A 26078-nucleotide genomic window follows, 5' to 3' on the forward strand; every position below is an offset into this window, starting at 1 on the left:
AAGATGAAATATTATATCACAAGTGTCTTGAAAAACGAGGGTTTAAAGAATTTGACTTCTTTCTAATTTTTCATTCTCTCTCTCTCTCTCTCTCTCTCGCACTCTCTTATTTTCTTTCTCTATTTCTATGTCTTTAGAGAAACAAAATAATAATAATAATAATAATGAAATAATGATAATAATAATAATAATAATAATAATAATAATAATAATAATAATAAATATATAATATATATAATATATATATAAATATATATATATATTAAATATTATATAATAATAATAATAATAATAATAATAATAATAATAATAAAAAGAAGAAGAAGAAGAAATAGTAGAAGAATAAAAGTTAAAGATAATAAGAAGCGCGAGAAGAGACGAAGGAGAAAAAGAGTATGATCGAGCGTGTTGTTTCTTCGAGTGCGCTTTGTGTGCGTGGAAGATGTAGAAGGAAAAGAAAGAAGAGAAGGAAAAGGAGTACGAGGATGAGGATGAGGATAAGGGTGAGGAGGGTGAGGAAGAGGAGTGCGCGGGCGCAGCTTTGGTTACCAATACAACTCGTGGCCGAGTCTGGAGGAGGGCGAGCAAGATGACGTGGTGGACGAAGCTGCGACCGCCGCCGCGGCAGCCGCAGCTGCGGCTGCAACCGCTGGGTACGCCGAGGACGAGGAGGACGAGCTGGTGGAGGTCGAGGACGAAGGTGGTAACGCCGTTGCTCCGGACGGCCAAAGGGCTTGGCCAACCGGAGCAGCTACGTTTCAATCCTCGTCGTGATGCCGTGGACTGGCGTCGTAGCCACCGATCGAGCCCGAATTATCCGGTGAGAAGTTCATCATGTCACTAGGCGAAAGACTGTCCTGAGGGTAATAAAATGATGGGTGATCGGAGCTTGGGCCAGCACCACCGACACCACCACCACCAACACTACCACCACCACCATTACCACCACCAACACCACCACCACCCCCGCCGTTCAACATCGTTGCCGGGGGTGAAACCGACGGTCTAGCCGATGGACCAGCTCCACCACCACCAGCTCCTCCACCACCACCACCACCACCACCACCACCTCCGCCTCCGGCGTGATGTTGCGAGCTCATCTCCGAACCGACCGGCGATAGGAAGCCCATCTCCGGGCCACCTTCTCGACACCAAAGTTGTCTCATTTCTTGCCGTCGTTGTCGCATCAACGACTTGTATTCGGATATGCGCATCTTCTTCCCGTCAACTATACACGTCCGTTTTGGTCGCGGCCTGTATCTGTAGTCCGGGTGTTTCTCCATATGCAATTTCGATAGTCGCGATTGTTCCTCGTAATACGGTTGCTTTTCCGAGTTCGACATCGCCTTCCATCGGGCACCTGATGACAAATATTCAAATTTTGATCATTACGATCGTTTAACGATAAACCCCGATTATTTAATCGCACTTTTTCACAAATAACATTTGTAATATTATATTTACCGAGTATCTTTGATATGTTGGAATTGTGCATGTCAGGGCAAGCCTTGAGGATTTTCCGTCGCTCGTCCTTGGCCCATACCATGAATGCGTTCATAGGTCGTTTTATGTGCGGTTTGTTCTCACCCTCCCTTTTCTGCTGCCTCACCATTTTAGCTGAGGAAAGAAGAAGCCCTGGATGTCATGTTGCGCGCGATTAACGTCGTGAGAACAGAATCTGATTTCGTGAGCGACACCTGCCCCCTTCTACTATATCTATCATTCTTTCACATTCACATTTACATTCTCATTCTCTCTCTCTCTCTCTCTTTCTCTCTCTCTATTTCTTTCTCTCTTTCTTTCCTTTTTTTTTAACTCGTTCGCACTCGCGGTTAAAACAAGAACGTAATATCAACCCGATTCGTATCTCAACGATCTGCTTACCTTTTTCCGTTATGTCTTCCGGCACCTTGTATCCGGGATCTCGCCACACTGCAAACACACGATAAGAGGCGTTACTTATAACTAGCTGCCGGGAATTCTATTATACTTATGCTTTAGATAATCTCACCGGTGTATATTGATTTCATAAACATAACTCTCTAGGGGTTATATATAACGTAGATTATAAAAATAATTAATCATTTCCAACGATCGCGCTTATTGTAAGTATTATACGGGTAACCTTCTTACAACACGGCATCCAATAACACGATTTCGGCATAATACGATTTATAAATTGCGACAAACTTTTGTAAAACACTGTACTACTACAGCACTGGATAACAATGACTTTTGTTTAACATTTTTACAAAACTAAATTATCTTAAAATAATAACGCGAAAGAATAAATTGGATCTCGTATAATACTATTTCACACAACACGATATTTTCTAGGAACCTATCAACCGTGTTACAGAAAAGGGTTACTAATATTATATTTATTTATTAATAGGACACATATTTTTTTGTCTTTTCTCATATAACATGGAAAATTATTTCTAGAAAATTGATCGTTGCGATATATATTATATATAACGCGAATAGTATGAAGAATCATTCGAACAAATATGCCATAACGTTAAAATATTCGCTTATAAAATTCTCCTCTATCTATCAAAAAGAATAAACCGTTTTTAAAAACGTTCACTCACTGTGAGAAGACGAGAGGAAATCCTGTTCCTCTTGCGGCGTGTCCTCTCGAGAGCCAGGGTGTTTGATTGGTCGTTGCGTTTGAGGCGAGGGTGGCATAGCACCCGCGCTTGGTGGTAACCCATAAATTCCGTGCATCGCAAAGTGCTTTTCCACGGCTGCAACTGCCGCAGCTGCAGCGGAACCTCCAGGTCCACCAGCTTCGTCTTTGGACATTACCTTACCCACTGTTTAACATCAAAGTCATTTTAAATCAATTCGTTTTGTTTTTTGTGTTTGTATTCTCTTCTATATTATAATATATTACAATATTATTCGTGTAATCTTATTTATAAAGAAAATTTCTACTGAACATTTGTTTCTCTCTTTTTCTGCCTTTTTCTTTTTTATAAAATTAAAACACCAAACGTACACCATGATCTTGTCGAATTATCGTTCGTACAATATTTGGCAGCATTAAACTCGATACTTTTAATATTAAACATTGTTCACATATATTTGAATGAATTTAATGAATAAAATCAGCAATACGTTAATTATCGACAATCTTTATGTTATTCAATCTCGACAATTGATTCATGAAAATGTTGATAAATGAAATAACTCACTAGGCGAAGGTAGGGAGCTAAGATGTGGTGGAAGACCAGCGTAGGGTAACGTTGATAGGTAATTCCTGGGTATTGGAAGACCAGGAGGAAAAAGTTTTGGTGCTGTCGCAGCCAATGGTTGTTCCTGTTGACCGCTACTTCCGGCACCGGTCGAATGCGAATCACTACCAGGCGATGAGGAAGATGCTGTCGCACCCGACGAGGAGGATTTCGGTTTGGTGAGGTTCAATGGTGCATCGAGATCCTGTAAAGGGGCAGTCGTAGGTGCAACCGCCGATGATATTGGCGTAGGCGACGAATCTTTTTCCATTTGCGTCGTCATCTGCGCCAAATGTGCGGTTGCCCAGCTCGGACCTTCCCGGTGGCTACCAATCATCTGTAGAAACAAAAATATATAAATATATATTTATCTTATTTATCTTTCTTCTAAAATATTATTTCAATATATATTCATCTAAATAAATATTATATACACACATATATATATATTTCAGTTATAAGGATTAAATGTTATAATAGATTGTAATTAAATGATGTTATAAACATTATTTAACATCGTAATTATTAAAGTGAACTAAAAGTCCGGGCATTTGGAAATAATTTCCAAAATAAATTTTACAAAAAAACAATCCATCGTGCAGTTTATAACATAATTTATAATAGAATAAACGTACGAATTATTGGTACAGCCTAATAATAAAAAGTGTTACAACAAAGTAAAATATTAACAAAATTAGATCTGATGACGAAGGGTTGGTAATGTATCGAATCGAACACACGGATAGAAATGTTTGGAGAAAAAAAAAGATATTCCATCGCAATGTATTATAATCCCTATTGTTTCAAATTGATTTTATTTTCTAGTTCGAAAATAATTTTGCAATAAAGAGAAATCATATTCTATAAGTAATAATATACGTACATTGGCGATAGAGTTGATATGCTTGTTGCCAGTGGGCGCGGTCGACGTGGCCGGCGGTGGTGGCATCGTCGACTGGACCGGTAGCCTGAGCTGTTCGAGAAACGGTAGGAACATCAACGATTGCGGTCCCGACATGCTCAGCTGATTCTTTGTCATTTGCGCCTGCAGCTCTTGTATGTTATGTTGCATGATGTGTTCTTGTTGCCGTTTCAAGTGCTCCGTTTGCATCCGTTGCATTTCCATTTGTTTTTGCGAGTCTACGCTCATGTGCGGTGGATACGACTGGATTATAAACAGATAAAGAGAAAATACAAAAAATTATAATAATGAACAATCGATCTCGTCGATTTTGATATTTCAAAAAGAAAAAACAAACATCGATCTTAAAAAAATTATCTTCGTTTATTTATTATTTACGGTGACGCATGTAAAGTTAATCGTTATACTAATTATTGTTGCTTGTGTTGTTCTTCTTATTCTTGTTATTTTTCTTTTCTTTTCTTTTTTATTAATTAATTTACATTTAAATAATGAAACCTTACGAACATTTCGTATTCCTTTTGACATAAGTATATAAGTATAATATTAGTTACATAAGTGTATGATTATTTTCAAAAAAAGGACATTGATTGACATACGACCATACAATGACGATGTTATTTTGTCGTTTACGTTGAAAAATCGGATATTCCTCTTTTTTTTCATTTGTTTTTTTTTTTTTAACAATTTATAAATTAAACAATGACGAAATATGTCGATGAAAGAAAATTCACAAAAAAGACTAAATGATATCGATTGTGTTGCGATGCAAACGTTAACTGATTCTATTCGATAGACTGGGAATAATATTAATGTCGTATCTTTTGTATTCATAAGGAAGCCCATTTTATAACTAGTTTTAAAGCCAGTTTCATAACATTTTTAGAAAAAAAATATATCCTCGTTAAATCAAAATTATGCGCGGATTATCCTAATTTATTGATTTCTACTTGTTTGACTTTTCATTAGATCACTTATCTGTGCGTAACCTAGTTTTTATTGTTATTTTTTTTAAATACAAAACCAAAGAATTGTGTTAGATTCTATCGATTTCCTGATAATTTATAATATCAATACCGATTACATACTTTAATCGATTTTAATAAGAAGATAATAATACGAGAAAGGAAAAGGAAAAAAGAACAAACAACAGAGCTGAACGAATTTGAAATTCAATAACTCGATCATTTTTTGCTTTACTTTGTTTAGAATATTACAGAACAATTATATATAAATTGTGAATTATTTAGAATTTAAACAAACTTTTTATCAATCTTACAAGAAAACGTATTATTAAGCCTATCTTCTGAGATCTGTTGATTGTATTTTAAATGCAAATAATAAGGCAAGGATAAAGATAAATACAGAAAATAAACAACAGATGATATTTCATTGTGGCAATGAAAATAAATATATATATATAACAAGAATGGTGGGAAAAATAGAAGAAAAAAATAATCTAAGAAACTACAACGTTACATATATATACGCGAAACTCGATCGCAAGTAAAGCGTATCTCTTATGTTAGCAAGTATCGATTAAGCACAAGGGGGCAAGGATAAAACGAACGTGCAACACACCGTCCGAGATAACAGCCATTAGTTTTCTGTTAGGATAATTGCTCGATGTATTATCCTCGGAGTACCATCGTCATCATCGTTAAAGAATGAATAGCTTTAACTGTGTGAACAACGATCTTTGCTACACCTTCGACAAAGGGTAATCGTTAATCGTTATAATTCATGTTTACGAATGTTGAGAAAGATTCTCTGTCTTTCCATCTCTATCTCTCTTTCTCTCACTCTAATTCTCACTCTCTCTCTCTATTTCCCATGAAATTTTTTTTTAAGACCATACTAACAATTTAACAAAGGTAATACCATTGTACTCTCTTACCTACAAGCTGGCTGGCTGTGATCCAGATACGCTTGAAGTTTAAAGTCTATTTTAGACGATAAGGAAGACGTTTATTCATCCAGCCTCCGGGCACCACCAGCCCGGAGGCGTCACATGCAAATATTAGGTACCTATCTCTGCTCTCTTCTCTCTCTCTCTCTCTCTATCCGTCTTTATCTTTTTCTTTTTTCTTTTTGTTCATTTCTACTCTCTAACGCGACGACATCCTTCTCTTCTTTCTAGTAACAGAAAGAGAAAGAGAGAGAAAGAGAGAGAAAGAGGGAAATTAATCCTAGATGGCTCGATGCTTTTAAAGCGAGATCGGTGAAAGTGATTTACGATTTGTACAAGACAAGTGCGTGTGTCCTTTGTCGTAACGACGGGACGTCGTTAAACTAGCATCCGTGTTCGGCCACACAATGCTAGGTAAAATAGAATAAAGCACACCTTAATGCGTGTTCCGTTCGCTGGTATACCTCGTATAAACTCGAATCGGTGACAAATTAAATCCTATTTTATACGTCCGTATTCTCTCTGCTACTCGATTTATTTCCTCTTCATGGAACCGATTTCTAACGATTTTAAGACGTGTGAAAGGGGAAACGATTGCGAACACAAAGAGCTAAGACGTACGGTGAATTATAGTTGTTACCGTACTAATCCAGCACGTCTTTTATCTTTTACGACGACTAACCAACGATCGATGATAACATTTTTCTCTTTTCCTTTCTATCCTATATTTTCCTAGAGAATACTTTTTTTCTTTATTCTATATTAATTTAAAATAATAATACGACAAAAATAAAGTCAACGAATCGACAACAATGTTATGCAATATTTGAATTAGAATTTAATCGTATATACAATTAGATTGTACAGTTTTCTTTTTAAATCGTACGCATCCGTGTATACCCAGTAACAATTGGGATTCTCCGATCTGAAGAAGCAGAAGTAGAAGAAGAAGAAGATGAAGAATAAGAAGATTAAGAATAAGAATAAGAAGAAGAAGAAACGGCAAAGTGGAGAAGCCGATGGAACTTCATTATTCATTTGCAAAGTTCAGTTATGCCGATGATACGTATCCATGACAGCTATACCGCCCACAGGGGCTAAATATAAACAGGCGGGGTGCCAGCAAGTTCCATTCACATTCACGCACACAAGTTACCGGCCGGTTTAGTAAGTGAGCATAAGAATATGAGGAGCCCCGTTCTGAATATGCATCCGCGCATTGACGCCAACTGCACCGCCTAAACTTAGCCACGCAATTACCGAAACATACCTACTACCCCTTAACTATATACTAGGCCCCCATAATTGTCCTCCTAACCGGACAAAAAGTATACATTCTCTCATAGAAACTTAACGAATAGTATTCATTGACAGATCGTCATACAAAGGGGGAGGGGCTTGTTGTTGTTGCGAATTAATCATTCTGATTGATCGTTTATTAAGTCATTTGTTCTTACGTGTTTTTCTCAATGTTATTTACAAATAACCGAAATATCCGTATTAGATTTTTACGTTAAACATTAGATATGAGATATTCTTCACTAATGAGGGGAGGGACGGGGGAGGGGGAGGTGGTAGGAAACGAAAGTTAAAAAAAAAGAAAGATGACAGGAAAGAAATCTTATTAAGAACGAGATTGACTTTCTATAGGGATCGGAGTGAAAGGGAAAAAGAGAAAAAAGAAGAAAGAGAGAGAGAGAGAGAGAGAGAGAGAGAGAGAGAGAGAGATAGAATACACGAGTAAGCTCGAGGATAAAAGCCGCGAAAATTTAGATCTAGATTTAGAATCGGAGGCACTGGAGTGCAAGGGGACATGCAGGATGACGTAGCCCCACCGGAAGTGGTTCATACTTCACGCGCGTTATAAAGACTGTCACTGGTGTACTGTCTAAAATTACGTCGCGGCCCGTCGACGTGGGTAACTTCGACGTGGACCGGGGTGAGGCAAGGATAAGCGAAGCGAGATGAACAGAAAGAGAAAGAGGTGAACGAAACACGAATGAAAAGAGGAGAAAGGAAGGAAAAGAAATAGAGAGAGAGAGAGTGTGAGTGAGTGAGTGAGTTAGTTAGTGAATGTGTGTGTGTGAGAGAGAGAGAGAGAATCGTCACCGATTAAAATCCTGATAGCACGGTAATTCGTGGTTTGCTCGATTAAAAGGATCGATGTCGGGGCCGGGTCGAGTTTGAATAAGTTGAATGTTCACCGAGAGAGAGAGAGAGATAGGAAAAAAGGAGTAGGAAAGGGAGTGGAGGGAAGAGGAGGAGGGTTAGAGAGAAAAAGAGAAAAAGAGAAAGTGAGAGGGATAGAGAGAGAGAGAGAGAGAGAAAAAGAGAGTGCGTGGAATGAGTGACTTGAATAATCGATCGATGGTGCCTGGAAGCATCATGGATCCCTCCCGGTGGTGGTGGTTATATGGGATGCAAAGTGAAACAACGGGCAGCGGGAGCAAACGACAAAAAGCGCTACTGCACTCTTAATGGAATTTTAAAAGAGAGGAGAGAGCGGAATTCGAGGATGACGAGGACGCGCACCAGGGGTGGCCGTAGAATACATAAATTATGGAGCCGCTTTGAACGGGATTCGCTGCTACTCTTTCTCTTTTTCTCTCTCTCTCTTTCTCTCTCTATCACTCTTTCTCTATTTCTCTCTCTTTCTTTACCTATCTCTATCTCTTTTTCTCTATCATTCTCTATCTCACTTACTCTCCCTGTCTTTCTTTGCTGGTACCATTTCCATCGGTACGCTGCAATGAAACTTGTAAATGCGGAATCTAGGCCAACCGGAAGCGGTATTTTCGTGGCGGCGCTTTTCGCGTTGAGGAAAATGATGATGATGATGATGATGATGATGAAGAAGAAAAAGAAGAAGAAGAAGAAGAAGAGTGGTCTTGTCGTGTTGTCGTCCTATAGTCGTTGGATCAGCAACCATTGCCAGGTAGTTATGTCTTTAGAAGAATTATTGGCCATAGCGATGATCCCATCCTAATAATTTCGTAAGCCGAATGGAACGTTTAATAGAAATATCGAACGATTTGTCGAGGATTTGGATCGCGATATAACATCTTTAAACGATGACAAATGTAACGTTATTTAAATCTTTCTATATTATAATCTACGATATTGATTAATTATTGTTAGGAAAGTCGTCGAAATGAATATAAAGTAGATTTTGAATGTTCGATAAGTTAGATATCGTCCATTGCTTTCCCCAACCATCACAGTTACCCCGAAGGAATCCATAATCGTAGATCAGAGCGTTCGCATACGTTAATATATACCATAAAGTGCAAGCTCTGTTTGTATGTATGTATATATATATATATATGTATATATATATGTATATATATATATGTATATATATATATATATATATATATTCGTTGTAATGGTATTAACCGAGCTTGCATCGCGAGATATTTTTGGATATCTTTATTGGCCGATGTTTATTATCTATTCGCTGCCTCTAATCCTTTTGATATTCCACGACGGCGGATAAACAAATTGCACGATTACCAGGGCGCGCTTTAGCGCGCGTTCATTCGAGCCCGGAGGTTAGAGGCATCAGACCGGTTTCTCGAAAGCACTAATATTAATAATTCCCTTTTGCACGAAACCAATATCGAGTTATAATATCCGAACGAACGTCGCTATTCGCTTCTCCCGTCACGTAATGCGCCTAGAGATACCGAGGTATTCGTGTATGAGTTTCGTTTATGCGGCTTCTATGTCTAAATGTGTAAATATATATATATATATATATATATATATATATATATATATATATGTGATATACATACATATGTACAGTATGTATTTATGTACTAGATTGAAGTTTTACAAAGGCAACTTTGTCTGGTTATTAACGTGCCTTACTCTTTTCGATCAATTGTGATACTGTTTATGAAACAAATCATTATTAATCTGTCCACTCAACATAGCAAGTTTTTGCTAACATCTATTATACGATTGTAGTTATTTTCTATTCGATAGCTTTTATATCTATATCTACTACGTGAAAATTCTTTTTTTTTGTCTTCTTTTTTTGTTACTTTAAACGAAACGAGAAAGTTCTATACAACTTGATTGGAGATACAGTTTATCGAATTACAATTTATATATCCATAATAAAAACGATGAAAACATAATAATCGTATAGTCGTCGTTTAAAACATATAAGTGCGAACGAAATTATTCCGAAGGGAAAGCATTAGAACTCGTGTCCGCCGGTAATAGCGACGTTAACAACGTTGGAAAATAGTTTTAAAAGCAATACGTTTCATCGCTTTAAATCGTCGTCGTCGTCGTCGTCGTCCTTTACGATTCTCTCTTCTCTTTTACGCACGTCTTGTCTTATTCGTATTTGATCGTGCATTACCATTTTGCGAAGTGACACGAATACCGTTACACGTGACAGTGCAAAAACATGTTTGCAATATAAGAATATCTAATTTGTAATAGATGAGATTTAAAAGTTGGTATCCCCCCCTCCCCACTGCCGCCCTCGTTTTCGATTGATTATTACTTTCTTTTCTCGAGGCGGCGAAGATCAAAGGTTTACTATTGTTATTATTATCCGTTATTGATCAACGCGAGAGAAAGAGAAGGGTATAGCTTTCGATAATATCTCTTGGAGAAGTCGATAACGAGTATTCTTCGAGCAGGTTCGCCATTGTCACCTCTTTGAAATAACGCCCACGTAATCCCCATCCTTTCGTGGATCAAACAGATGGTAATCCGGAGGTGCGAAATCCATAGTACAAAAGAGAGACTCGAAAGAATGAAACGTTGTACCTACTACGATGGATTGTTACCGATGGTATATGTAAATGTGTACATGTATTTATATATATATATACGTACACACACACATACGAGGTATCTCCCTATACTAGAGGAAATAGGAACGATATCGTTCGACGCGTACATTTTGCAAATGAACGTGAACGTGAACGGGAACGTATGTGAGAATAAAAAAAAAATAGATAGATAGAGAGAGAGAAAGAGGGAATTGAATCGATAAGATTAGTTTGAAATATTGGACGAGATCGTTTAATCACTTACGAATAAATATTTCGTTCAATCTTAATTTACTAATTGTTCGTTGCAACGAACAATCAAAAGAGGATGAATAATATTATTCAAGTATTATCGTTTCAAGAAATATATAATATGTAGTTAATTTTTAATTAAACGAGATAATATATAACGTCTATCTTCTTTATCCTGTGTAAAGAAAAAAAATAGTCAAAGAAACACATCATAACATTCAAGAATGAATACTCTTTATTATCCTAACATTTATTCTTCATTAAAATTCAAGATTTTTCTCTTCGTAACTCTTCTTTCTTTCTCTTTTTATTTTTATATAAAACAATACGGGTAACACGAATTAGATAAATAATACTAAAATGAATAAAAAGAGAGAGAAAAAAACACAAGACATTAATAAAATATTAAACCATAGTTGATTCCCACGACTTGGGAATTAGAAGATAAGATAGAAAGAATCGTATGAAAGAAAATAAGAAGATGACGAAGAAAGGGGAATCACGAGTAAGAAAAAAAAGAAAAAGAAAAAAATAAAAAGAGAAAGAGAACGAAAGAGAACGAAAGAGAACGAAAGAGAAATAAAGAAAGAAAGAAAGAAAGAAAGAAAACGCATTAAGCTGCATTAAGGCGTAATGCAGTGCGTATCCTTATGGAATAAATGTAAGTATATATACATACATATAATACATATATATATATATGATAGAAAGAGAAAAAAAGAAACATAAACTATATGTCGGAGTCCTCTCGACGGACCTTCTCAAAGCTAGAAGCAAGCAACTGGCGAATCCGTCGAAATAAGCCACGAGTCGACGAGAGTCGGCCTGTCAGTAGGATTATTGTCTTCGACTTCTTATCTTCACCAGGGAGTTTCTTTCTCGGAAGAAGCACCGCACCGTACCGTGCCTGCATGCATGCGGTAGGTAGGTAAGCATGTATGTATGTATGTATGTATGTATGTGTGTATGTAGGTAGGTTAGAGTACGAAGGGAAAAAGGAAAAAGAGAAAAGAGATAAAAAAAAGAAAAAGAAGGAAGAAAGAGGAGGAGGAGGAGTAGGAGGAGGATCGTCATGTACGAGAGGACAGGAAAGGGGGATGGGTGGGGGTTGTATACCCCTGGGACGAGGGGAAACGTCGAGACACGTCCGGGGCAACTCTGTCACCTTGAGCCAAGCAACCGAACCACTCCTCCTCCTTCTTTCTCCTTTCTTTTTCGCGGTTTTTCCTTCTCTTTCTTTCTTTCTTTCTTTCTTTTCTTCTTCTTCTTCTTCTATTTCTTCTTCTTCTTCATCTTTAGTTCCGTCCTCTTATTTTTCTCACCATGATTTCTCCAACCTTCTCTACCGTCTCATATCGTCGGCCATTTTTGCCATCTTTCTTTATCCTTCACGGAGTTATATTTTCTCTTATATATCATCTTATATCTCCCTCTTTATATCACCCCTTCCATCCACCCTATCACACCTAACCCCACCCCAGACTCCTATTCCTCTGGTATCTCTCGTGTTTCGGTGACCGTCAACGTTTTTACCCTCCTCCGGGAGAAAACTTTTCTCTTTCTCTCTCTCTCTCTCTCATGTTCTGTGCTTTTTTTTTCTATCTTTTATTTTCTTTTTATATTTCTTTTATTTTCTTTCGTTTCTCTCGCGTTGACGCGATTCGAGAAGTACTTGTTGTCATCGTCGAGTGTCAGAATTCTGTTTCGATGCGATACCGGAGGGATGGTGGTTGGTATCTATCTCGGTGGACTCGTCGAAATACATTATTTACTCGTCACCTATTCACGTAAACATCTTTCCCACTTTTTCATCGCCACCCATATAGGTACATATACGGAAAACGGAAATCTTGCTAAAGAAAAAACAAGAAGAGAAAAAAATGAAAGAAGAGGAAAAGTATAATGAAATACGTAAAATATACTCGATGTGTAAATGAAAAAAAAAAAAAGAATAAAGGAAAGAAAAAGAAAATAATAACAAGACAATTAAAAAACATGAGTATAACCTATAGACACGCCTGTTAAATATAATAAAAAAATTGATTTATTCTCTCTCGCGCTCGGGAATTCGTTTTTACAATTAAAATAACATTAAGAAGTCGTGTTACTTTGATCATCCTTCGTTATAATCTTTATTGCGTTGGCAACTAGTGATTAAATTTATAACAAGGCACTGTCGTTAGCAAAATTAGAAAGTGATTAATTTATAACAAGGCGAAGTCTGGGATACTGGATGGTAAGTAAGTAACAACACACACGCACGCACACACACACATACACACAACACGTATACGTACAAGTACATGCAAGTACATTTAAAATACGAAAGCAGTAGAATGTAAAGAAGTGTAAGGAGTTACGTTAGGGAAGACAGCGAGAAATAAATAAAGAAAGAAAGAGAAAGAGATATAAGAGAAAAAACAAATGGAAAAGAGAAAGAGAAATAAAAAAGAGACGCTGATATAAGAGAACGAGCAGGGGGAGGGGGGAGCTTACTACTACTACTTATGGTGTGCTGAAAAACACTAGAAAGCGTTGTCGACGACGACGACGATGTACCTAGAACCAACCCCTCTATCATCGGCATGGTAAACCTCTCCTAAGAGAGAAAGAGAGGAAAAGGAGTACAATAAACAGCCCCTTGGGATCCACCGACTTTAATTAATTTTATATGTGTTGGCGGGCACGCGGCCGCGAGAACGAAGTCACGGACTATCGTGACTGACAGAGACAGAGAAAGAAAAAGAACGAGAGAAAGAGAGAGAGAGAGGAGAGAGAAATCCACGACGGGACCCGAGTTCTCCCACCCTTCCTACTTTTTTTATCTCGGCTCAGGGTGAAACTCGCGTTTCGTTTTGCGAAAGAGAAAGAGAGAGAGAGAGAGAGAGAGATGAGAGAGAGAGAGGGTTGTAGCCACTTGAATATGAGAATAATAGCGACGATGCACGTGGCAGACCGAGCCACGGCCACTACAGCGATACTAATTCAACCTTTTGCCCTGCGTAAGAGAGAGAAAGAGAAAGGGAAAGGGACGGGGGAGGGGGTAGGGGGAATAACGTGCATACGCCCTGCACTTTTTACCGCAAATTTATCTCGACGAGAGAAACGCACGTGACCGACGACCGTCACGAGTTATTTCCGAGCACGCACTCTTCTTAACCCGGCAGGATGAAAATGATTGTTTTCTTTTTTTTTTTTATTTTTCTTTTTTTCTTTCTTTTTTTAATATCGAACGGAGACTATTTTATTCTCATATTAAATATGTATTTGATTGCGTTTAATTATTGGTGATATCGAAAAGAAATAGTTATTACGAGTGAGTCCTATGGTGTATTATTATTATTATTATTGACAAAATTATTCTCTTCGTACTTTTTAGAGGTGAGAAATAATCGAGTTTGTAATATAAAATTGTATCGTTTAAAAATGAAGAAAGTAGGATAAAAGGTCGAGGAATTATTTGATTACGTTCAATTCTACATATCGCGAAAAAATGGTAAAAGGAAAGAATTTAATCGAGCGTAATAGACGCGATGTAGCAAGTGGTACGTGGATGTTTATCAATCTTTTTAAATTAAAATCAAAATATATTTAGAGATTATGGTTGTACATTTTTAACATTTGTGCCATGTCGTTTCTCATTTTCGTGAGAATTTCTTGAGAAATCACTTTCAATGCGACTTAATCCTTTGACTGCTATGGACGCATATCATCCGCAGACCGCATGCGACTCAAGCGAAACGTTTCAACTTAAAACACCTCGTAGTCAAAAGTTTAAAAAAGAAAAGAAAAGAAAAGAAAATTTGAATCGATAAATAACGATAGACATACCTACCGTCTAATCGTTAGAATTGTTTCAAATTCGGCGTACAATTAATTATCTTATTAAAATAACAAAACAACAATGTGTGATCTCTAATTTCAAATGTACACCATTTTAACGAAAGTTTTATTACGAATTTTACTCGTCAATTAAACTTGCGAGCAAAATAAGATATGAAATCATCGAACAAACAAAAAAAAAGGAAACAAAAAAAAAAGAAGATCACATAAAATGATCTCCCGTTATGGTAAGATCGTGAGAAGAAGAATCGTTGGGAACCTAATACCTAACCGCATAGGCGCATTACAAGCCGATACGCACACTGAATGTGTACGTGTGTGCGTGTGTATCTGCGCGAGTGCAATATTTATTTAGGCGCGCGTGCCTGCGCTCTTGCGTTTCGCGTTCCTACGGGGCGCATCTTGCGCGAAACGTGAGAACCGAAATAAAGATTCTGGCGACACGCGACGAGGGCCGTGCTACACCAGAAATAAGTGGCGAATCAAAACTCGCGAAACGCCGCGAAAACCGACGCGAAAAGTAGAAACACACGCGGGCATATTCGATACGATTCCCCTCTCACCCCACCCCCCTATCCCCCCCGAACTCCGATGATCCTCTCCTTCGTTTTATTACGACGATCCCCACCTTTTCTTTGATTTGAAAAAGCAACAAACGAACGAAACAACAAAAATCATAACGAGTATCCGCGATTCGAGTAGCGCGACGATTTTATAAAATTTATATTCAAAAATGACAATGATAATAACGAAAGTATTATTTAAAGTATTTCGATTTATCATTCATTATCGTGTACTCTTATTAAAAATTTACGAGCACCAAACTATTGTCGAATAAAATAAGAAGATTATAATGCATTAGATTGTTAAATATCGATTATCGTAATTAAAGATACTAATGAAATTTATTTTTGTCACATATATATATATATTAGGGTGAACTAAAAGTTCATACATTTATTGTGTTATAAATTGTAAAATGGATTGTTTTTATAAAATTTACTTTGGAAATATTCATTTGAAAAATGCACGAACTTTTGGGTACACCCTAATATATTAACAAATGACAATGATATAATTGAAAATAATCAAAAATTATTAAACGTACTTCTATATTTATTATTCATTAACGTGAACTTTAATTAAAAATCTAAGAGTACAAATTATTGTCGGATAAAATAATAACGTCAAAGCATTAGATAAATATCGATTATCGTAACTAAAGTATTAATGAAATTCATTTCTGTCACATATGTATATATATATTTAAATGACTTAATTAAAAGAACGATATTATTTCGCAAATATCGATTAGAGGATCGTTTAATCGATAATATCTTTGTCATTCTTGACTAAGCGAGAAGAAAAAAAAAAGGGATCCTTCCTTCCTATTTCTCTCTTTCTCTCGTTGGACGAGAATATTCGCGGAGGAGGATAAAGAAAATGGAAGAAAATCGTGGCGATGGCACACAGGAATGTAGCAGCTGCGAGTCTCATTCACATCCGCGCGCTGGAATTCTTACTACCGAGCTCTCTCTCTCTCTTTCTCTCTCTCTCTTTCTCTCTTTCTCTCTCTCTCTCTAGTTCTCTTTTCTCTCTCGCAGTTTCCCTCGGGGTCGCCGCCCAAGTTACAAGTATAACCACACTCAATGTCCGCCCAGTACCTACTTCCATTTCATTCTGGAGCATTCGCCAAAGCTCGTATTCGCGAGTTCGTGGCAAACGACAAACGAGAAACTAAATTTGAATAAGACCAACAAAATATATATATATATATAATACTTTCTAATCGAAGTACGACGTAAGTTATCTTGTTCAAAATTTGCTTAAACATTCGGTTAAAAGCTTTTCAAACGAATGATCTCGATTTAATTTGATTTGAATGAAACATCTCAACGTTATCATTTGTTTTATTTGAATAATTTTAAGTGTATCGGATTAAAACAAAATTAAAAGAAAAGAAAAAAAAAGAAGAAGAAGGAAACGCGAGCTTGAAAGTTACGTTAGTTCGTTTATTATTCGTTCGTTGGTTCGTTTCGTCTCGTACGATGATGATACGAGGAACTCTGTTAGTACGTTTATACAATGAGCTTGCGAATCGAGCAAGAGACGATACAACGACGACGGCGGTGCAAGCAAGAGGGAGAGAGAGAGATACATACATATATATATAGAGAAAAAAGCAATGTCGAGCGAGGAAGAAAGCTGAATGGACGCGTTGGGAATACAATGGGCCACTGTTGGAGTCTCGCTTTACGCTCGATGCTCGAACAATGCCAGCTCCTGGATTCGGTTAACAATCCGTGTCGCGAAACAGGGGGAGAAACGCCGTTAGATAAGAGAATGTCGAGACGTTGTTGTGTGGTACAGATGCGCGGAGGAGAGGTTGTTCTCTTCTGAATCTTCTTCTTCTTCTTCTTCTTGTGTGTCTCTCTCGTTTCGTTCGAGAAAAATTCTCTATTTATATAGTTTGATTATATTACAGGACAATTGATACAAATATTTGTTCGTATATTCATTAATTCTATTGTTAATTATGACATTGAGGGAACAACTAACACGATAAATTGAAATGTTCGAGAAGAACAAGAAAAATAAGAATTCATTCTATGATTTATTTTGAAAATTATAAATTATTATATTTATCGGAAAGTTTTGTCCGTGTTTCGGACAAACATTGGTTCAATTTTTCGTCTCTAGGAGGTTTACAAATTGTTATCATGCTAGCAAGAAGTAAATAATGGATGGTATTATTATATTATTCAATAAAGTTTATTTCAATGTATGAAAAATGTATATTATTTTGTTTTATTATTAAGAAATGGACTAAACTTTCCGATAGACCTAATATTTATATTACACACACTTAATTATCGTTTGACATCATCGAAGATATTATATTTATTTTTGTTATATTTTGTTTTTTCACATTTTAAATAACGATACCATGATCTGTACTATATATCTGCATACAAAAAAGACACAATTAATATGATTGAATTAAAATGAGCAATAGAAAAGATATTTTTTTCTTTTTTTGAAAGGATTTAAACACCCCAGGATAGTCCCATTCGTTCGTTCGTTGATCAATGCTGGGCATACCAGGAAAATAGCCGATGTCGAATCAGTTTGCAAATCGAAAGAGACCACACCGAGAGTATATGCAAACGTGCATAGAACACGCTTTAAGAGCTCTCGATCACGTTTGTGCTTTATGAAACGCGATACTAGATTTCAGAGTGATTCTATCGTTGAATAGAAATACAACTAATACCCCTCTAGTATTTCTAGGTACTAAAAAGCCGAATTACGATATAGTATAGTATAGTCGGCTCGATCGGCTACCGGCACGCAAATTTTGTAAATAAATCTCCCGTGCATACGAGCAAAATACAAACTTTACATAGAATAATAATAATAATAATAATAATAATAATAATAATAATAATAATAATAATAATAAGAGAGATCGTTACTCCTAGATTTGCTTAATTATTAATTATTGTTAATGGATTGAAAATAATACGTCGTCGAGTATTATTATTTATCTTATGAAAAATTATATGTTGCTATTCATTATTATATATATATATTATATATTGTATGGTTACATAAGCGAAAGATTTTTCACGTGATAAAAAATAAAGGATGACGGCGAAATAACTCAGAGATCATATCGACGTGCGCGTTATGGTACATACCACCAAAACGCATTTATACGAGAACGCGATAATATGGCAGAGGAATAAAAAATAAAAATAAAATAAGAAATAGATAGAAAAAATATAAAAGTGTAAAGAAAATATTCATTCAAGTTGACAATGAATTTTCAATGGAGGAGAAATAAAAACATTCGAATGATTTTTTTTATCTCGTTTTTTAATTTTCAACGCCAAAATTTCTAACAATTAACACGGAACAATCCTGTTGTATCTCTTTATTACGACGATTAGAATATTCGATACAAAACCATAGTTAGATTAAACAAATTAGTTCGGCCATAGACGGATATACTCAAATGTAAAATATTTGACGCGTTAATACGACAAAATATGACAAGAAAAAAAAGAAGAAGAAGAAGAAGAAGAAGAAAAGGGATGATTGTTGGATAGGTATAGGTAGGTACCTACCGAAGGTCGGATTCACTTGGCAAACTTCAACGCGATTGTTTCGCGACGCGTGATAATAATTATAATTGAGGGCTACGTACAATTTAGTTCGAAGGTGCGTTATTATTTTCGTCCATTCCACTAAGGGAGGAAAAAAAAGAAGGAATTAGGGGTGGGTCGAAGGATGGGGTGGAGGTAGTGGTAGGTAGATGGAGGTGAGAGAAAAAAAAGAAAGAGAGAGAGAGAGAGAGGGAGGGAGAGAGGGAAGAAGGACGCTAACGATCCACAGAGAACAATGAGGCACAATGTTAATGAGAAGAGTAATTATGTGAGAGTTCTTTTCTTTCTACTCGTTGAGGAAAATCGTACGGTATATATATGTATATGTATATGTATATGTATATGTATATGTGACGCTTGAACGAGAAAGGTGTTACGAGCTATAAGAGAGAGAGAAAAAGAGAGAGAGAGAGAGAGAGAGAAGAGAAAGAAAATGAGAGAAAATAATATGAGCGAATTACGCATGCCTTCGCATAATCTTCGTCGTCCGTTCGGCACCCTTTTCTTTTACACGCGTTATGACGTCCGTCATGGCGACATAATTGTTCCATAATCATCATCGTATACGCGAACTTTTCCCGTTTCCCTCGACCAATTAGAAGTAGGTACTTTAGGGGTGGGAGGGAGGTAGATATGAGGGGGTTTGGAGGTACATCAAAGAGAAGTTACACGTAAGGGCATTTTTTTTTCTCGCGGCTTTTCAAGATCGAGAACTCGTAACTCGTTGATAACTATGATCCAAAAGATATAATAATCACATAATACATACGTGTATAGTATATATTTATGCGTGGCATGACATTTTACTTAGAAATAAAAGTTGAAAAATATTACACGAGCTTATACACGGAAACGCAACGTGTGTATGTATGTGTGTGTGTGAGAGAGAGAGAGAGAGAGAGAGAAAAGAGATCAGTTGAAGTGAAACGTTTTACGAAATGGAATTTCCACGAATGGGACGTCCTTCGGCGAAAATTTATCGGTCGGAAACGAGATCGACACCGAGAAAATTAATAGAATGCCGCTGGTGTACGTGAGTGGAAGTCGGTAGGTGCCCACGTTGGCATTTCCGTGAGGGAAATACCAAACGATGATGGCCCTTCAAAAGGGTGGGACGAAAAGAGATGTAGAAAAAAGTGAAAGAAAAGGTGTGAGGAGAAAGGGTGTATATATATATATATATATATATATATAGTAGAAACATCGAAAGGCATCGATGTCACGAGCTTCGAAAAATGTGGGAGTGGAAGAAAGGGAGGAAGGAAGGAACGAACGAACGATATGCGTTGTTTCGATCGTTAATTCGATTCGATAGAATTTTCAATGGAATAAATCTGAGAGAATGTTTGAACGAGAGCAAAAAAAAAGATAAAGAGAGAGAGAGAGAATATATATTCGAAAAGCGATACTGATTCGTATCGGAGAAGCTTTCACCTTTCTGATAATGTGAGACTAGAATATATCGATTGCAGTTCTTTTTTTTCCTTTTTCTCTCTTTTTATTCCTTTTTTTTTTTGTTTATTTTTTATTTCTTGTTTTGTTTATTACGAACGCGATAGCAACGGGCCAACGTGCTTTTGAACGAGTAAAGAGAACAAGCGAAATGTTCGACGAGAGTCGTCCGTCCCACCCCCTGCTGATGGTTGTTGATGGTGTTGGCTATGCGCTGCTCGGCGAGTGTCTCTTTTCGAGAGCAATAATTCGATTCCAAACGAAATAGGAACGCGCGCGCGCGCGCCCGCGCACGCTTTTGACGCGGCAAATTTGATTGAAGCGTTCTCTCTACGAGAGGACCCGGAAACTTTCGCGACTTTTTATACGGCGGTATCGTGCACCGGATTTCACTTTTGATAGAAAGAGAAAGAATGAGGAGATTGGGGGGGGTGAGAGAAGAGAAGAGAGGGAGAGAGAGAGAAATTTATGTTTTTTTCCCTTTTTTTCTTTTTTTATCTTTGGAACATTTCGCGTACTATTCAATTTCACAATATATATTCGATATGCGTGTTCATTTACTATACTCAGATAATCTATATGAGTATTTATACGTATAGTATAACGTTATTAGAATATTTTATTGTTATGTCAAATATATGTTTCTTTTTTTATTTGTTCATTATTGCACTTTTTGTCAACAATTAAAGTTCTTATCGAATATATTATACGCATGTAAAAATATGAATACTCGTGAATGAGAGAAATTGACGATGATAGAGAACGTATAATAAATTGTCGGATGTTACTTTCGATTAGTAAAGAATTAATCAATTTGATCGATTAAGCGTGAAGAACAAATACTTCCCGTTGGGAATTGGAACACAATGACGGAAGAGAAAATAATGGAAGAGAAGAGAAAAGGTGCGAACGTGATAGCCGTAAGCTACTGTCAGAAACGGAACCTAAGAAAGAAATTGAAGAAAATTTCAAGAAGAAGAAGAAAAAGGAAAAGACAGGATATTATTCTCAAGAGAACAAAAAAAAAAGTAAAGAGATAGAACGAAGAAGACAAAGATAAAGATAAAAAGAATGGAAGAAATATAGTCGACTTAGAGCATAATTCGAAAATAAACGAGAAAGTGAGAGAGAGAGAGACAGAGAGAAGGTCAAAAGAAAAGAAGATAAAGAAAACGAACCGAGTGAAATATATAGGAAAGCATTTGCTCGGTTAGCGAGGGGTAGGAAGGAAGAGAAAAAGGGATGAGACGAAGAGGAAACGGAAGGGAGAGGACGCAATTTGAGCGAGTGGCATCAGTCGGTGGGTTTAATGAGGTTAGCTGCAATTACATGCATTAGTACGACATGACGAAGGCAGAGAGGACCCGCCCGAGACCTCGACCTTTACCGAAGAGATACTGGATATACATGCATAAAGATAGACAGAGACAGATAGATAGAAATAGAGATAAAGAGAGAGAGAGAGAGAGAGAGAGAGAGAGAGAGAGAGAGAGATAGGAGCGTAAAAGGGTGGTTTGGAGAGGGTGGAACGTATCAGGGAAGAGGGAATGTCTATACTCAGAAGTATCAAGAAGGAGCAAGAAGGAAAAGAGTAAAAGTTGAAACGTGAGATGAGAAAAAAAGAAAAGGAAAAAGATAAATGAAGAGTGGAGGGAGGGAGGGAGGGAGAGAGGAAGAAATGCGTTAACGCGTTAACCGTTAACACGGTATAGTGTCTGGCAGCGACGTGCACGTAAGTACGTTCGTTTTCGGTTGTGCTCTTCTTCATCGTCCGTCGGTGACGCGGTGATGCAGAGAACATGCCAACCAACCAACCAACCAACCAACCAACCAACCAGCCAGCCAGCCAACCAACCAGCCAGCAGCATCAGCAGCATCAACATCAGCAGCAGTAGCAACCTCTTCCTCTTTCGGTTCTTTCGCTAACGCTCGTGGATGGAAGCCGCAGTCGCGGCGGGTAACGTGCAAAGTTACGCACCGTTGCCTCACGATCAAACGGCAAACACCGTCGGGTTGCCGCTCGACTGCGATAATTCTTTGATCGTTCGAAAAGATACACCAACGAGCTTCTCCGCCTCCTCCTCCTCCTCTTCCTACACCACCCCTTCTTTCTTTCTTCTCATCCTTCTCTTCCTCGTTTACTACCACCCGTTTGCGCCACCTCTCTTCTTCTTCTACTACAAAACGTCCCTCGGTACTAACGATAGAACGCGAAAGCAGGAGCTTGTAGAACTTTAAACTGATGCCTTCTCTCCCCCTCCCTCCTCCTCCTCCTTGTTTGATAAAAGTGAAAGAGAGAGTTTAGGGTGGAGAAGAAAAAAACGCGTTCCTGTATGCGTTCATTCCGTCCGTTTAGTTACGTCATCGAAAAGAGACAGAGTATGAGATAGAAACAGAGCCAGAAACGGAGAGAAAGAGAAAGAGAGAGAGAGAGAGAGTGGAGGAGGAATTTTTTTGAGAAAATTACAAAACATGTTGGAGAAAATTTGGAAAACTCATCGTTCGAACAAATCTCATTCGTCAGTTACTATACACGATGTATAGTAACTAACGGTGTATCTATACTTTTTTTCCACCTCCTCCTCTCTCTCTCTCTCTCTCTCTTTTTCTCTTTCTTTCTATACTCGTCGTTGCAGATGAAACATTCGTATAACATTTGTTAGTAACTATCAAAATACCGAACTATCCTCACCGAGTTGTTCGCAAATAAAGAAGTATTATAGGATTAACCAAAAATTCCTAGGTTTATTATGTTGTTTTCATCATAGTGCAATATTTTGAAATCAATAAAATTACTTTATACGCGCTAATGAAATTATTAAATAAAGAAAAGAAAAAAACAATACGAAAGAACTTTTGTTTCACACTAATACATAAATTTGTATTTGAAATAAAAAACGAAACGACGAACGATGATACCAATACGTTATCCGCGGAACTGATACGAAAAGAGAGAATATTCTTTCTATCATACGATTCGATCGATCATTTATATATTTCATATAATACTATACTTACATTGAGTTTGCATGAGTTAGTACATACATACGTACGTACGTACTTTCGTTCGTTCGTTCGTTCGTTCGTTCTCCGCAGAGAATCGAGCGAATACTCTGTACGCTACGTTTGATACAATATATAAACTGATATACACATATATATATATATATATAGAAACGTCGACGAATGTGGGAGGCTAGCGATGAGAAGAGAAAGAGAAAGAGAAAGAGAGAGAGAGAAGGATGATGAAGGGTGGAAGAGGGGGAGGGGAGGGGGGAAACATGCCGGGTCACAAAGTAGCATTCTATTGACAGAAAGCTCGACGCTCTCGTCTCTGTCCATGATTATACTTGGTGATCATATCGCTCGCATATTGACAAACAGAAACACAGAGAAATAGAGGAGGAGGAGAGAGCGAGCGAGAGAGAGAGAGAGGGGAAGAGAAAGGATCATCTCCCTACCTATCACTCCTCCTCCTTCTCCTCCTTCTCTTCTGTTCCTCTCTATTTACCCAATGTATATCGTCCATTCTCTCTCTCTCTCACTCTCTGTGTATATCTCTCTGTTTCTCTGTCACCAAACCATGTTTTACCTTCCTTGTCTCTCGCAAAGAGGGTTGGAAAGGGGTGGGTGGGATTCCAACGACGCGTCGTTCGCTTCTCGTGCACTGCTGAACACAGCCCGCCCACATATACCCGGCTGCACATACTGGCTACCCGCCGGCAGCCCACAATGCACCGCTAATTCCCATAAAGCGCTGCCCGATACGCAAATGGACAAACGTATGGGCGTACGCACAAGCGCACCCGTACGTTCCTTCCCAACCCCCCACGCATCCATCTCCATTGCCTATATACCCGTTCATTCTCTCTATCTCTATCTCTATCTCTCTTTCTCTCTCTCTCTCTCTCTCTCATACGCATACACACGTTCTCTTCTCATCCTCGTCGACCTCGATGCGCCCACCCGGACATCACCCTAACGACCCTTCCTCGCAACGATACAATGTTACAAGCTCTCTCTCTCTCTCTCTCTCTTTCTCTTTTTCTATAGTTCTCTCATTCGTTTCTCTTTTTCTCTCTTTCTGGTTTTTTTTTTTTTTACTCCCTTTTCATCCATAGAGATTTTGTTTTATTCGCTTTTTATTGGACGAACATAGTGGGAGGACACGAGGACGAGATACGATAATGGCCGTCTCGGCATCGTTGAAAAGCGTTTGTTGTTCACCGATGTTTTGGTGCGATACAATACGAGAAAAACACGATGATACATACTATGGTTAGTAGATTCTTTTCTATCGTTCACTTATCGATTCGAATTTTATACCTGAGTGTTTATATATTATATACACCTAATTTTGTTTTTTTACACGATAGATACGTTCCCGAAGAATACGTGTAAACAAAATTCGTGTAAAAAAATATATTGCATTTATGGAAAAATAGAAGATTAGTTTCAGTTCTAAAATATCAACAAAAATAATACAATAAACCATGAGTTTTTATGTTAGAATCTTAAACATTTTATTTCATAATGATTGCACATGTATCATACAAAGTAAATTATCATTTGAAATGGAAAAAAACATGTCACTAATTCATGAACACAAAAATTAGACGAGATAATATGAGTTACGTATAAAAAGATTTTATTCATTGTCAAATTCCAATCCGTATTTTTTCGCAAACGGCTGAATATATACGCCATGTTTAAAGGCACAATGAATATACTCATATGGACTACTATAAGTGTGCAAAATTTGAAAATAATCTGAGATGTGCCTCACTGACCGACTCCTTCTAACATGAAACATTTTACTTACATTTGGTCCGGCCGACCAACTTACAACGTGTCTGAAGCAATATTGTAGGCTAAAGGGTTTATAAAACAAAGGTTTTGAAACTATAACTTATCATTTATTGACTTTTACGCAAAATTAATTCCTCGTCTCCAATGTCGCAGTTATAAAAATAAAAGTAAAGCATAATTGACTTCTTAGAATTTGGGTCGATCGTGTTAAATCAAAATAAGTCGTGTAAAAAAGAGAATTAAATTTTTGTTTCCTAATTCGTGTAAAATCAAAATCGTGTAAAAGAAGTTCGCGTAAAAACAGAATTGGTTGTATGTATGTCGGTATTATATTTCATATTATAATTTTATCGTGGTAAACTTTTGTTTTATCTGAAATAATAAAACGTTTTTGGGAAATCATATATAAAAAAGAATTTTTTAATATATCAATATTAGTATAGTTTGAGGAAATAACAAAAGTTATATCTGAATTCACAAGAAGTAAAATAATTAAAGTATGGATACGTTCAAAGTTTGATAGAATAGCACGACTAACGAAATATCTTTTTTCAAAGAACAGGAAGAGATATGAACGGATCTACGAACGCATTCATCGTGTGCGTTTTTTTTATTTACATTATTCAATAATTTTCGAAGAAAAAAATCTGAGATTGTTATGGCCCGTCGTCTAAAAGTTGCGTCAGA

General features: G+C 37.2%; 1 protein-coding gene across 1 annotated transcript in view; it reads right to left on the reverse strand.

Annotated features, from left to right (window-relative positions):
- Window positions 1–357: 357 nt before the first annotated feature.
- LOC122517096 overlaps window positions 358–26078 on the reverse strand; it is a 202366-nt gene continuing 176645 nt past the window's right edge. The window contains exons 7-12 of the mRNA XM_043635467.1: window positions 4123–4404; window positions 3201–3576; window positions 2595–2819; window positions 1885–1932; window positions 1465–1617; window positions 358–1360 (exon numbers count right to left, since the gene is read on the reverse strand). Coding sequence (XP_043491402.1) covers window positions 759–1360; window positions 1465–1617; window positions 1885–1932; window positions 2595–2819; window positions 3201–3576; window positions 4123–4404 — 1686 coding nt within the window. The 3' untranslated portion in view covers window positions 358–758. The remainder of the gene's footprint in view (window positions 1361–1464; window positions 1618–1884; window positions 1933–2594; window positions 2820–3200; window positions 3577–4122; window positions 4405–26078) is intronic.

Source organism: Polistes fuscatus, unplaced genomic scaffold (genome assembly GCF_010416935.1).
Source record: "Polistes fuscatus isolate 324 unplaced genomic scaffold, CU_Pfus_HIC Scaffold2, whole genome shotgun sequence".
NCBI classification, from domain to species: Eukaryota; Metazoa; Arthropoda; class Insecta; order Hymenoptera; family Vespidae; genus Polistes; species Polistes fuscatus.